Genomic DNA, 12,921 nt, shown 5'->3' with positions numbered 1-12,921 from the left:
TATTCCAAACAACCCTGTGAGGCAATAGGACTGTATGCATAACCTGCCTGGGAAATGTCTCTCAGTTTCCAGGGACGATATCAACTTATGCTTATTCCTCTATAGTAACTATTAATAGCACCACTTTTACTCTTAAAAGCATCCCAGTTTACATGATAAAATATATCATCATGTTAATTATCTTTACTTAACAGATAAGGCAGGGTAATGGTGGGATATAAGCAGTTCCTTTTTTTTTCCTCCATTGCCTTTCCACAAGTAGGCTGAAGTTCAAGGTGACTATGGGAGAGAACTGTGAAATCAGTCTTCTAGGCTTTAACTTTATGGTCTTTCCATTGCCAGTGCTCATGGCTAGTGTTTAGGTAGGAAGCCAGTAGGTAGTGGGTTGGTATTGTTATTTATAATTTTTCAATAGAGAAACTGAGTGTCAGGGTAGTGACAAGACAGCAAGATTTGCAGCCATGTCTTCTTGGTCTTGACTTTCTTCCATATTTGTGGTTAGAGTATGGAGTCCTTGTTGTTGGTTTGTCTTTAGAATCTTCTACACAAAAGCTCCAGCAGGTCCAAGTTTAGAAAACTGATCTTTGCTGATCTTATTGAAGTCTAAATTTAAGAACAGGAATTTAAATTCATTTTATTAGTGTCTCCACTGCCTTTTGTGTCATGTCTATGTGTGTGTGTGTGCGCGTGCATGTGTGTGTGTGTGTGTGTGTGTGTGTGTGTGTGACAACTAGTGTGGTATTTTTAATTGACTCATGGTCTGGGATTCAGTGTTCAGCTCTACACTTCAAAGTTCAACCTCAGTGATACCTTGAAATCAGAAAGAGTTAATATTCACCTGAGGTGCCTAACTCAGATCCCAGAGCCCCATTGCTTGGTAATATTCGGGCAGTGTAAAGTCAAAATTATTAATCACTTATTGAGGACCACTAATTCTCTAGGCTTGGTGTTTAGTCTAAATAGGAACACAAACATTTCAGCTGGTCCACTGGGGAACTAAGAGAAGTTGATGAAGGAAGCAATAGTGGGGCGCCATGAGTGAGGGAAAGAGAATAGACATTGTTCCCAAGAATCTGAACTTGGAAATGGCACAATTCTCTGCAGACATAACCATTTTATACCTTGTTTTATAAGTTTATACCTTTGGTGTGTGTGTGTGTGTGTGTGTGTGTGTGTGTGTGTGTGTGTTTTCTCACCACAACCTCTCCTGCAGCTGTGGGCTTTGTGAGTGAAGACGAATACCTGGAAATCCAGGGCATCACACGGGAGCAGTCGGGGGACTATGAGTGCAGTGCCTCGAATGATGTGGCTGCACCAGTGGTCCGGAGAGTCAAGGTCACCGTGAACTGTAAGTGGTCTCAGGAACCCTCACCCTGCATGTGTGTGAGTCTGGCTGTTGGCATGGCCACAACAAAGAGCTGGATAACATAGCCAGCTGCTCACTCAGGATGGGAAATAATGCCATATCATCGTCCATTCTCTGCTTTTAAGAGAAAGAAGTCGAAATTCTAGTTTTAAAAATAATTGTAGCTGAAAATAACTTAATATAATCCCAAACATGACTTGTATTCTTAGAAGATCATCAAATGGATTTCAATGCAAAATTGATAGAAATATGTCTTTGAATCCCAATTTTTCCCATACTTTACTCCTTATGTTCCCAAGCTCCTCACTCTCTAGACCAGCCATATCCATAGTGGGGAGCAAACCTGTGTATATGAAGGAAATTTATGATAAATTTATGGTACATTTACATGGCCTCATACATTTTGTGATGTATATATGTTGATGTACAAAGTACACATTCATAATTTAAATATAGATAAACATACACATATTAGAGGGTGCATCTCAAAACCTGTTTTGACTAGTAGAGGTACAGAATCCAAAACTTTTGGAAGCCACTGCTCTAGTACCCTCATTCTTTATTATCAACCACCCAGATTCTCTCTGACATTGACTCTACTCAACTTCCCCACCTCTCTCCACCCTCTCCCCTCTTGATTCCTCATAGTATACATTGATTTTCTCTAAGACATTTTAAAGGTTTCTCTGCTTTGCTCATTTTAAAAAGTCTTATAACAGTATAGAACCAAGAACTAAACCACCAGACAAGAAGCCTTTCCTTTTCAAAACTTGGGTGAAATGGAAGTGCAGGGAGAATATTGTGCCTTGGTGATTACTCATTCTTTAATATGTTGCTTTCTCTTACAATTTGAACCTAATTAATATGCGGCACTTTAAGAAGCAAGGAAATAGGTATAATAATGCTACCATTTTTTATACCAAAAATTTCATCACCGATTTTTTAAAGGAACTTACAATGACTTGCAGGTAATAAAAATTGACCTGAAGAGTAAGGGGATATGAGCAAAGGCAAACCAATTTAGGAAAATAAAGGGTAAATCAGCGCAGAAATGATATACCACAAGGTGGGTAGATGCAGGTGCAGAATTTGGCTTTGAGTTGTGAAATCAAAGAGGGAAAACATTATCTGTTTTAAGGTTTATGTCCATAAGATGAAAGCAAACCAGTTGCCTGGGAGAAACACTGCTTTTTCTGGTGCTGAAACCCAAGAGAAATTTCTCTTTAGTGTCTCCACAAATAGATCACTTTGAGATATAGTCAACAACATCACACACGGTATTTCTGCAATAAATAGAATGCCAAATTTATTATGCCTGTTTTTCATAATGTACTTCAATGCAAACTGTTGGAATTGCCAAGGGTAGTTAGGTAAAGACTTCAAATGAACGCAGGCCAAGTTTATAGGTCTAGTTTGGTCTGGCTTGATTCAGGGACCCATTTTAGAATACCTGGAAGAATGACTGATCTGTCTACCCTTCAGGCAATTCTCCATGAATATTATTTCTTGAAACTGAGCTTTTGATGGGAATTGAATAGTTCGAGGTTATATACTCTGGCAAGAACCCGGTGTGCAGAAATTCTATAAAGCTGATTAAAGGAGTGTAGGGTTGATGGGCTCCCATTCTCCTATGAAAGTTAAAAAGTTTAAACAGGAAATATGCCTGAATACCTGGGCTTTCCACCTCTGCACAGAGGGAAACAGAAGCAATACATGCTCGGAAGACACTTTTTTCCTTAGCAAGGTGTTGAGTGGTTTCACTCTCGGGCTCAATTTGTGTATCAATTTGTCAGCTCAAGCAAGCAGAGGTAGAACAGGGAGGAAAAAACAAAGCCAGTGAATGAGGCGGCCTGCCTCATTTTAGGATGCATTGTAAAATGCTCCGGGACATCTTCTCTCTGCAGATCCACCATACATTTCAGAAGCTAAGGGGACAGGCGTCCCCGTGGGACAGAAGGGGACTCTGCAGTGTGAGGCCTCAGCAGTTCCCTCAGCAGAATTCCAGTGGTACAAGGATGACAAAAGGTAAAGACCCCTTCCGTCTCTTACCTGCCCCCAAGGGGAAGAAAGTTTTTCCAGGTTCCTGACTCCATATTGTTACAAATGAATTTCTGAAAACTCTTCTTCTAGTTCCAGCTAGCTATCAAGGAGAGGGGAGCATATATTCTGAATATTAATGATTTTCAGATAGGTTTTTAACATTTCCATACAGAGTTAGCACTCGCTAATCAACGGGCCTGAAAGAAAACATTTTTTTAGGAAAGCAAAATCTCAAAGAAAGGCCACCAGAAGCCTTGTAAGGCCTGTGTTCTTGTCTTTTCTTTTCTTTCCTTTCCTTTTCTTTCTTTTCTTTTCTTTTCTTTTCTTTTCTTCTTTCTTTTCTTTCTTTTTTTTAATAGGGCAAGAAAATAACGCATTCTGCCTGAACCTATTTTTAACACATTCTCAGGTTTGCATTAAGAAGCCTGGAATATTCATGGGGCTCTGGGAGTGGCCAAGAAGTTAGCAGGTCTCCAGTTCACTTCCAGACACCATCGGTGGTGGTGTAGAGAGGAGTCTATGACCCGATTTGCCCTCCCTTTGTGCCCAAGTTGTTCCTTCAAGGTAAAAGAAAAGAAAGGGGACTATTCCCTTCCCTCCCATTGTTGCAGCCCTTATCAGGATTTTTGTTGTGATTCACTGAAGATTGTCATTGTGAGGAGTTATCAAATGGCAAGTTAGCACAGGGTTCAGCAGCTCAGAACAGCCAGGCAACATGACAATTACTGTTATCAAAGAGCTATTTTAAGGTGGATGAACAACAAATAAATGTGCAAGAGCTGTCCATGTTCAAAACACTAATAAAAAATGGGGACAGAATGATGCAAAAGAAGTCTGAGGTGTGTATGGGGTGGAGAAGGAAGGCTTTACAGAGACTGAGAAGCTAGTAAGAAAAACAGCAAAGATGGTAATTGTGAGAACACTGAGCAGTTCCAGGCCAGGAGTGACCCAGCTGTTGTCGTACTATTTAGAACACCTTCAGTGTTTCAGTGTTTCTTTCTCTATGAGGTCTTTATAGATGAAAAGAAAAAAGGCGGAAAGAAAAAAAAAACACATGAAGAAATAGCTGGCTTCTCCCTTCTTCTAAGAATCCGGAATCAGGCATAAGGGAGTAGCATTTCCCAATAAATAGCTTTATTGCAAGTCCTGCTTCATTTGTCCCTCCCTTTTCCTATAATAATCTTAGTATCAGGAAAAATAAAACAAAAACAAAAACAAAAACCAACAGTAAAATACATGGAGCTGAACACGCAGTTCCTCAACCTTCACTTGTCCAGATCTTCCCACAAACTAATCAGAAGCATCTTTTTTAGATACATTATGAAAGAAAAATTTAAAAAAAAATGTAGGGGAGGGTCACCTGGGTTGGCTCAATCGGTTAAGAATCCAAGATTTCGGTTCAGGTCATGATCTCATGGTTTGTGGGTTCAAGCCCTGCATTGGGCTCTGTGCTGACAGCTTGGAGCCTGGAGCCTATTTCAGATTCTGTGTCTCCCTCTCTCTCTCTCTGCTCCTTTCCCACTTGTGTTCTCTCAAAACTAAATAAATAAACATTAAAAAGAAACATAGGGGAAGGTAGGATCTTATAATATGTGGAGGAAATTAGAGCAGACCATAGGCAAAAATGGCCAAAAAAGGAAAGTCTGCTTTACACACTTTGTCACCAGAGGTGCTGCTGTCTATGCGTTATTAACCCAGGAGGAGAAAGCCCAATTATGTCACTGGGGTGGCGGGGGGGGCTTCAGAAAACCCTGGCTCAGGCAGCCTTGATTCCTCCTCTGTCCAAGCTCTTCTCATGGGGCTCCTTTTTCCCCTTTAGTTGATTCTGGTCAGTTTTCTATGTGCTCTGCATTTATGTATTTCCAGTGTTCTCCTACTGAGTGGAGTTGTCTGCCTTCCTGACACCCAGCTCAGCCTGAACATCTCTGGCTCTGAGATCCTTGTCCATGCCAGTCCTTCCTGTGCCCCTGAGGCTGGCAGGCAACCTCCTCTAGTCGGATATCCCTGGGGAAAGAACAGCTCTACCCTGGCTCCTATTCCAGTGAGATGAGTGGACTTCTGAGGCAAATCAAAGGAGTCAATATGATGGGGACAGGCGGCTTTCTCAAAATTTGGGTAGAAGTCTCTTTGTCCACACACTAGCACTACTGAATGGCATGCCACTGCATGTATCATCAATGAAAAGGAGAGGAAATAGGATGCTGTGTGTAATAAGAGCCACCCATCCATGGGGGCATGAGCCAATGAAAAGCCTCGGGTTCATTAAAAAAGAAAACGAAACAAAACAAAACAAAACACAAAGCCTGGGAGCAGTTTGGGATGGGGGAAAAGTGTGACCACACAGAGAAAAGGCAAGTCTGTCGCCCTAGAAGCTGCAAAGTGCTGCAAAGAACGGCTCACCACCCCACCCTGCTTTTAACTAAAGACATTTCAGATCTGTCAAGTAGTAACCTGCTTCAGGTAAGTGTCTCTCCCCACTGCAGAGCTGAAATCTAATTCACAGCTTGGTTCTGATGTGAAGGCTTCCTCCCCAGCCCAGGAATAGTGTCAAAATGGCAAATGGGATCAATACACTTGACGGGCTCTCTGAAAACCTCCTGGTGGGTGGCTGTAGAGCCTTCTTTGGACAGCACCTCCTAGAGGATCAATATCTACATAACAAGCTGGAAATATAACAGTGGCGTCTGGCAGCACAGCCGGATGACTCATTCCGTTCCTACAGTGCTCACATTTTAATGAAGTCCATGGACTCAGGCCAGTTCACTGCCCCTAGCTTATGAGAGAGAAAGGCTCTCAGAGGAAAATCTACATAATGAAAAGCAAGCAAGTTCCTTCATGCAACCTTCTGACTTCCCTGGAGACAGATGTTGCATGAGAACTGAAGCCAGAACCTGGCTTTCTCTTCTGATCATGGTAGGGATGGTGGAGAGAATCGTCCTGTGGTCCTACAGAGACAACCCCCTCAGATGATGACAAAGCAGCTGTCCTCTATGCCAAAAACATGCTGGGACCCAGGGATAGGCAGGAGTTCTCGATGTCTAACTCCACAGAAATATAGTATATTGAATAACATTTTATAGTTTATGGAGCACTTTCTCATCATTGTCTTGCTGGGCTTCCCTTTCTATTCTGCCTTGAATATTATCTTTCTCAGTGTGATGACTCTGAAACCAGCCATTTGCCCCAATTCCTGTCCCCTGTGCCTGTTCCATTATGTATATACCCTGACATTTCTTCCTACACATCCTGCCCCAACCAGGCCTAAAACCATGTTTGCTGAGATCCTCCATTCAGTATTTTTTCCCCACTAGCATTTTATCTTTCCCATAGCATAGACTCAGCTTCTGGGCAAGGAAGACCATTTTATTTCAGGGAATGTAAAGGTTGGCTTAAAGCCCATTCTCTGAAATGGGATGTTCCAAAGTTCTAAAAAGGAAGAGAGTTAGTCTCATAATTTCTATGTAGACATGCATTGGTAGTAGGAATTTTTGTCAACAGTGTCCTGAGATGGAGGATGTGTCCCCACTGACCCCTGAGCAGTATTCCCCTATCCTCACCATCTGTCCAGTAGTGGTATCCATGGTTCTACTAGGTATATCTGTTTTCCCCCATTAACTCTCTGTGGCCTTTCTTTAGTAGCCCCTACCACCAATGGGAACCCTTGTGGCATATGGGGCTGCCATCATGGATTGCTCAGGGAAACTGCCCAGTCTATAGGGTCATATTCTTAGGAATCCATAATCCTTCCCAGACTGAGTTGCTATAATACTCTGGGAAGACCGGTCTCTCAAGCCCTTCAGAGTACCCTGCTTAAAAATGATCCCTGATTCTTATAACCAAAAATAAGATATTATCTATAAAATGCCTCAAGCTGTTAAGAGAACATTTATTACCCAGGTGCTTGAAAACATGTTCTTTCAAACTCCTTAGGTTCTTCTCTTTGAAGACTGAGATTTTTTTTTTTAATTTTTTTTTTATTTTTATGGTTGCCATCATCATCTTCTTCATTAACACTATCATCAACATCAATTAGGTTCACACTTGGAGCACCTACTGAGTGAATAATACTGTCTGAATGTCTCACCGCTGGCACATTAGAGTTGTTGAAGGCACCTGCCTTCAGAGAACTTGGTGACTATCTGTGTAGTGCCAAGAGAGTCTCCAGACACCTGTGTAAAAATAGAGAAATACAATTGTATGCATCATTGTGTGTTAACTTGTATAGCTGAGTGGGGGAAAAATAGTCCTCCTAACATCAGAAAATGGACAATAAAAAGATCATTAATTCCAGAGTCTTTCTCCTATGAGAAAAATATAACCATCTCCTTTTTTCTTCTTTTTTGTCTCTCTTGTTTGTCTCAGACTGGTTGAAGGAAAGAAGGGAGTCAAAGTGGAAAACAGACCTTTTCTCTCAAAACTCATCTTCTTCAATGTGTCTGAACATGACTATGGGAACTACACCTGTGTGGCCTCCAATAAGTTGGGCCATACCAATGCCAGCATCACACTATTTGGTAAGACTGAGCCCTGAGTTGGGCAGTAGGAGCAGGAAAGGGTCGCATGGCACAGGAGGAATTGGAAGGAACGACCGGGGTAGGGCGGCAAGTGGAAGAGAATCAGGAACAGCTGGGCAGGGTTGAATGGAAAAGAGAGAGGAGGGGGAGTTGGAGACAGAGAGAGAGAAAGAGAGAGAAATGACTGCATGGACGAAAATGGGTCCTAGTAGCAGAGGAAAATGAGAAAGAATGTTCACATTTTATTCTGAAATGGAAAAACCCTGAAGTGGGAAGAAATGATGTTGGGATGCTGAAGCGACATTTAATTTTCTTCTCTTTAAGGTCTCCTCAGCTAACTGAGGTATCAGGGTTCCAACTGGGTGTGATAGCAAAGCGCTCAGAGAGGAACATTTGCTATTTTCATACTTTGTTCCCTAGAGCAGTGTAAAACATTACCTTTGCTGAGCCTTTTCCGGGTTGTTGGGACATAGGAGAAACTGGATTCTGTATATAAAAGATGGGTATTGAGGAGGGCACCTGTTGGGATGAGCACTGGGTGTTGTATGGAAACCAATTTGACAATAAATTTCATATTTAAAAAATAAAAATAAAAGTGGAATCATAGGGCTTGGGATCCTGAATGATATTAGCTTCAGAGGGAGAATTAATAGAAAATGGGGGATTTCCCTAGCTCTTCATTTATGTCAAAGGGTATTGTCTGACTGGATTGAGATATATTTGTCCAACCAAGCCAGCATCCTAACAGAAGCCACATACTCATTCATGCAATAATTCATTAAACAACTATTTATTCGGGGGGAATAATATATGCACAGAAAATTTCTATGCCTTCATTACGTCTCTGGCAACTATACTTGTGCCAGAATCAAATGAAGAAAGCAAACAAACTCCCTTGTAGACCTGTGATGTCTCAAGCAACTACATACAAGTGAGCCTGGCTGTCTAGGTGTGTGTCATCAGGCAGGACTCCAAGCATCCGGTGATGGCTTTCATCACTTAGTAGATGCAGATTCGTACTACAGGCCATATGGTTAATATCTGGTTGCTTTTTGGGGAAGATCCCTTCATATCCCCACAAGTCAGGTAGCTTGAAATTTTTCAAATCCATTCCCTTAGTCCCCCATGGTAGCAGGCACTCTTGAATATGATGGGGAGGGAAAGGGACTAAGTTAGCAGATAATTGGCAAGAACATAAATTCCTTTTATTCTGAGAACTCCCAGATAGTCCCATAGCTTCAAGTACCTCACTTCACCCCCCAGCCTCTACCACACCCCCTCCACAGCCCAGTGTATCCGGCCTTACCCGAATAACCCTCTTGTGCTGCTCCATTGTCCCATCTAGGCTTCCAAATCACATTTAGCCCACCTTCTGTCCAGCACTTAAAACAAGGCCCAGCTTGATCCAAAGGGCGATGGGGAGGGGAAGACTGCCCTTGATCCCAGACCTGGTAGGTCAGAATGGACAGAGATGGGATTAGAGTGATTGATCTGTCTGACATCTCTCACACAGGGATAGTCATAATTGCCCCTCACATTTGTCAGGCCTCTCTGGCTTTCTGGCAGGTGTCTGTCTGCATGAACAAAAGGGCCAGGATTATAAAGGAATGGACCCCTCCTTCCCTAGCCTTGCAAATCTGAGGCTCTCCCAGCTGTGCCTCCCACCCCTCCCCAGGCCTGCCCCCCACCCACAGTGCCCCTCATTCCTATGAACAGTATTCCTCCTCCTCTGACCTCCTCGCTCTTCTGATTTGGATGCATGGCATGGTTTTGCAATTGGCTTTATCACTACTGTCTAATTCCCTGGCCTCTTCCCCTTAAGCCATCTGAAGATGAGAACAGGGAGAAGGCACAAGCTTTAAGAGTGAAATAACTGGAGTCTGTGGCAAGGAACTCAGTGAAGCATGTGCCATAAATCTGCTCTTCTCAGCCGACCCCTGCGTGGCAATTAGAACCTCTGCCTCCCCAGCATCATTCTGTCTGCATCTGCCCTGTGTCATTGGGACATTCCTCCAATTTCCAGCTCTGTGGAGTCCAGGATTCTCTAAAAAATAAAAGAAAAAGTGAAATTATGTGTTCATATAAGTTTAGAAAGACTGGGTCAACCGAGATGAATGGGGTGTATGCAGGGATGTTCTTTAATGCAGAGACCTCAGAGCTTTTCTTTACGTGCTAAATCTCTAAGAGGGAGAAAAAGCATGGAATATTTGCCAAATTTAATCTAACAGTAAGCACTTTTTAAGCCTCAATTGAGAGACCATTTGTGAGGAGGAGCCCATCACAGAAATGCTCCATGGCTAACATAGTTCCATGAAACTAGTAACTATATACTATATACTATATATAGTGATGCAGTCCATTCTTCTATAGCATCACAGAAAGCCAGCTACATTATCACAATTTTGCCACCAACTTTTGCACAACCTGCACGTTGTGTATCATGCGACCTGAATGTTGAGAAGTGAGGAATCCTATGCTAGGAGGTCCCATTGTGGCCATATCTTCGATGGTAGTTAAGCAAAATGGAGCAGGGTGGTCCTTCTTATCATGAACCATAAGATCATGCTCCTGATCCCTAAGACTGCAAGGATAGCAGGGGCCCCCATAAGCTGAATCACCATGGTTCTTGGGGCCACCTTGTTCCTGCTATGGTGCCATGGGACCAGAAATTCCTGAACTTGGTCTCCCGAAGTGAGACAATGGGGGTAAGATGTGGGACAGAAATCTCATCTGGAAAGGGACTTTGGTCCTTTGCTACCATGTCAGTTCCCCAGCTCAGCACAGCTCTGTAAATGTATGAGCAGCCAACTCCGTCACTTTCCAACCGTGGCATCCAAGGATGGAAGCATAAGGCACCTTAGTGCTTCTCATGCTGCATCTTGTCCACCTTTGGTTTTTGTGTCTTCCTTTATTTATCCATCCCTCAGAAACATGTGTGAATAGCAGTATACAAACTATATATGACAAATATATAGCTACTGTATATAATATATATGTTTGTTTTCATTTTTCTCTCCTGTACGTCCCTCACCCGATTTAGAACTAAATGAGCCTACAAGCTCAACTTTGTTGCAAGGTCAGTATTCCCCTTGCTTTACGGTTTTTCGCCCTTCCCCCCTTCTTCCAGTATCCCTCTTCTCCTCCCCCACCCACATTACCTGTCTGTGGAGTTGCTTAGAGGGTGCCAGGGGAAGCTAAGGAGGTCACTGGAGCTGAGAGAGCTGCCAGGGAAGCTGTCCTTTCTCTGCTCACACCTTGCCCACACTTCCCCAGAAGGGCCTGGAGGGGGAAAAGAAAATAAACACCATTAACATCTGAAAGCCCAGAGATCTGTGTGCAGGCCAAAGATAGACAGCATGAGTCTGAACCAGTAGGAAAACAGTCCAGCCCACTGAGCAGTTTTCATAGCAACCTGCATAGCTTCAATGGCCCATGAGCAATAGAAGCAAACACCATATGCATGAAGGTTTAGGTGTTCCCTAAAATACATCAGCTGGTTCAAAGCGAGGTTCTCCAAGAAAGGAAGATGGGCAGGGTACAGCGGGCATGATAATCAATAAGTAGTGACTGGGAGTGGAATACCACTGGGATCGAGTTCAGAGCCTGACATTTAGTAGTTCTGTGCTCTTGAGCATGCCACTAAACATTATTGAGACTCCATTTCCTCTTCTATAAAATAAAATTGATCTGTCTTATCTACCTTACAGTTGTTCCAACTTTCACCTGAAAACACATATTAAAAAGGCTTTGAAAACTGCCAGGTGCATTTTGAATCATTCAAGCCCAATCCCCAGATGCAGACTGAAAGACAAGAGTTTCCTTCAGTGTAACGTCATAGGGGTTAATTAACTCGTTCAAGCTCTTCTCTCCAGCCCCGTATATCCTATTCCACCTCAAGCCCTTCCCCTATAAAAGTCCTTCATCTCTTGCTTCTGTTTGCACAGCCACAATTTTTTCTCAAAGGCCCACCAATATAAGTGACTCACCAGAGTCCCTTAACATAGCAGAGGTGGTTCTCTAAGACTGAGACTGAGCATTTGGGCAGGAGTGAGACTACCCAAGTGGTGCAGTGGAATCTATGTGGCACATGCTACTGTTTTCCTCCTGAGGACGGTGCTGATCATAGGGTAGCCTAGCAGGAAAGCAGCTTGAGGCTTTACCCACCTTCCACCCCAGTCCCTGATCTTTCTCCCACACCCATCCCCTGCATCCCTTCCCATCTGCAAGATGTCCCATCTTACAGTAGACTTGCAAGGTGGGAAGGAGATGAAAGGAGATAAATTACAGGGGAAGCTGTTTGACAGATGAGGAAAAATACTTTGTCAACAAAAAGAATCAGGGCTGCGTTCTTCACCTTAGTGATATAGAGTGCCATGGTGAGGCACTGCCAACAAGAAAATGAAACAAAGAAATAGAAAGTAAAAGTGAAGTCAGTGGAAGAATTCAGGTTCAATTTATGATTCAACTTATGTTTATTAAACCCTGGCATGAGGAGATCCACAGATCTCAAATTAAGAGCATTAGGAGATGAGAATAATGAGAAAAGGAGGAGGCATGAGGGACTGGAGTGAGGACAGATAGTGCTACAGGATGTGCTTTTAGAAGTGATTCTGATCACTTAGCTTTTTATTTTCAGAGGGAATAGGAACTTTTAAAACAGGTAGTGGTTGCTAAGGAGTTAGTATTTACCTGTAGGTATACTCAACTGACAGAAGGGGCATTGTCCCACACCAGAGCCAATGATAATGAAACAGACCAGAAACAAACAAATCACTTCTGACTGTCACTGCACTGGAGCAGGAGAAGGACACTTTATAACCAGGCTCCACCTGCTGAGACAAAGCTGTCCTGCCTCACCCCTCTCTGCTGCAACAATGAATTTGGGTAAAAGGATCTGTATGCCAGCTCTGTACTCAGATTCTCAGGCTGCTCTCAATGCCACATCCTTCTTGTTGAGTACACGGCAATGGGTCATTGCCAGAAGTTGTAGATTGTAGACAT

General features: G+C 42.9%; 1 protein-coding gene across 5 annotated transcripts in view; it reads left to right on the top strand.

Annotated features, from left to right (window-relative positions):
• Positions 1-12,921, top strand: part of NTM (neurotrimin) — a 940,166-nt gene that overhangs the window by 916,997 nt on the left and 10,248 nt on the right. For 3 of the 5 annotated variants that reach the window (XM_060605255.3, XM_060605261.3, XM_060605258.3), the window contains 4 exons: positions 1,214-1,348; positions 3,271-3,391; positions 7,769-7,920; positions 10,961-10,996. In XM_060605255.3, the coding sequence (XP_060461238.1) occupies positions 1,214-1,348; positions 3,271-3,391; positions 7,769-7,920; positions 10,961-10,996 (444 nt within the window). The remainder of the gene's footprint in view (positions 1-1,213; positions 1,349-3,270; positions 3,392-7,768; positions 7,921-10,960; positions 10,997-12,921) is intronic. The other 2 variants (XM_060605259.3, XM_060605260.3) reach the window with 1 other exon arrangement.

This window comes from Panthera onca, chromosome D1, assembly GCF_046562875.1.
Source record: "Panthera onca isolate mPanOnc1 chromosome D1, mPanOnc1 haplotype 2, whole genome shotgun sequence".
Taxonomy (NCBI): domain Eukaryota; kingdom Metazoa; phylum Chordata; class Mammalia; order Carnivora; family Felidae; genus Panthera; species Panthera onca.
The sequence above is the reverse complement of the archived record's forward strand: the minus strand, read 5'-3'. Positions and strand labels throughout refer to the sequence as shown.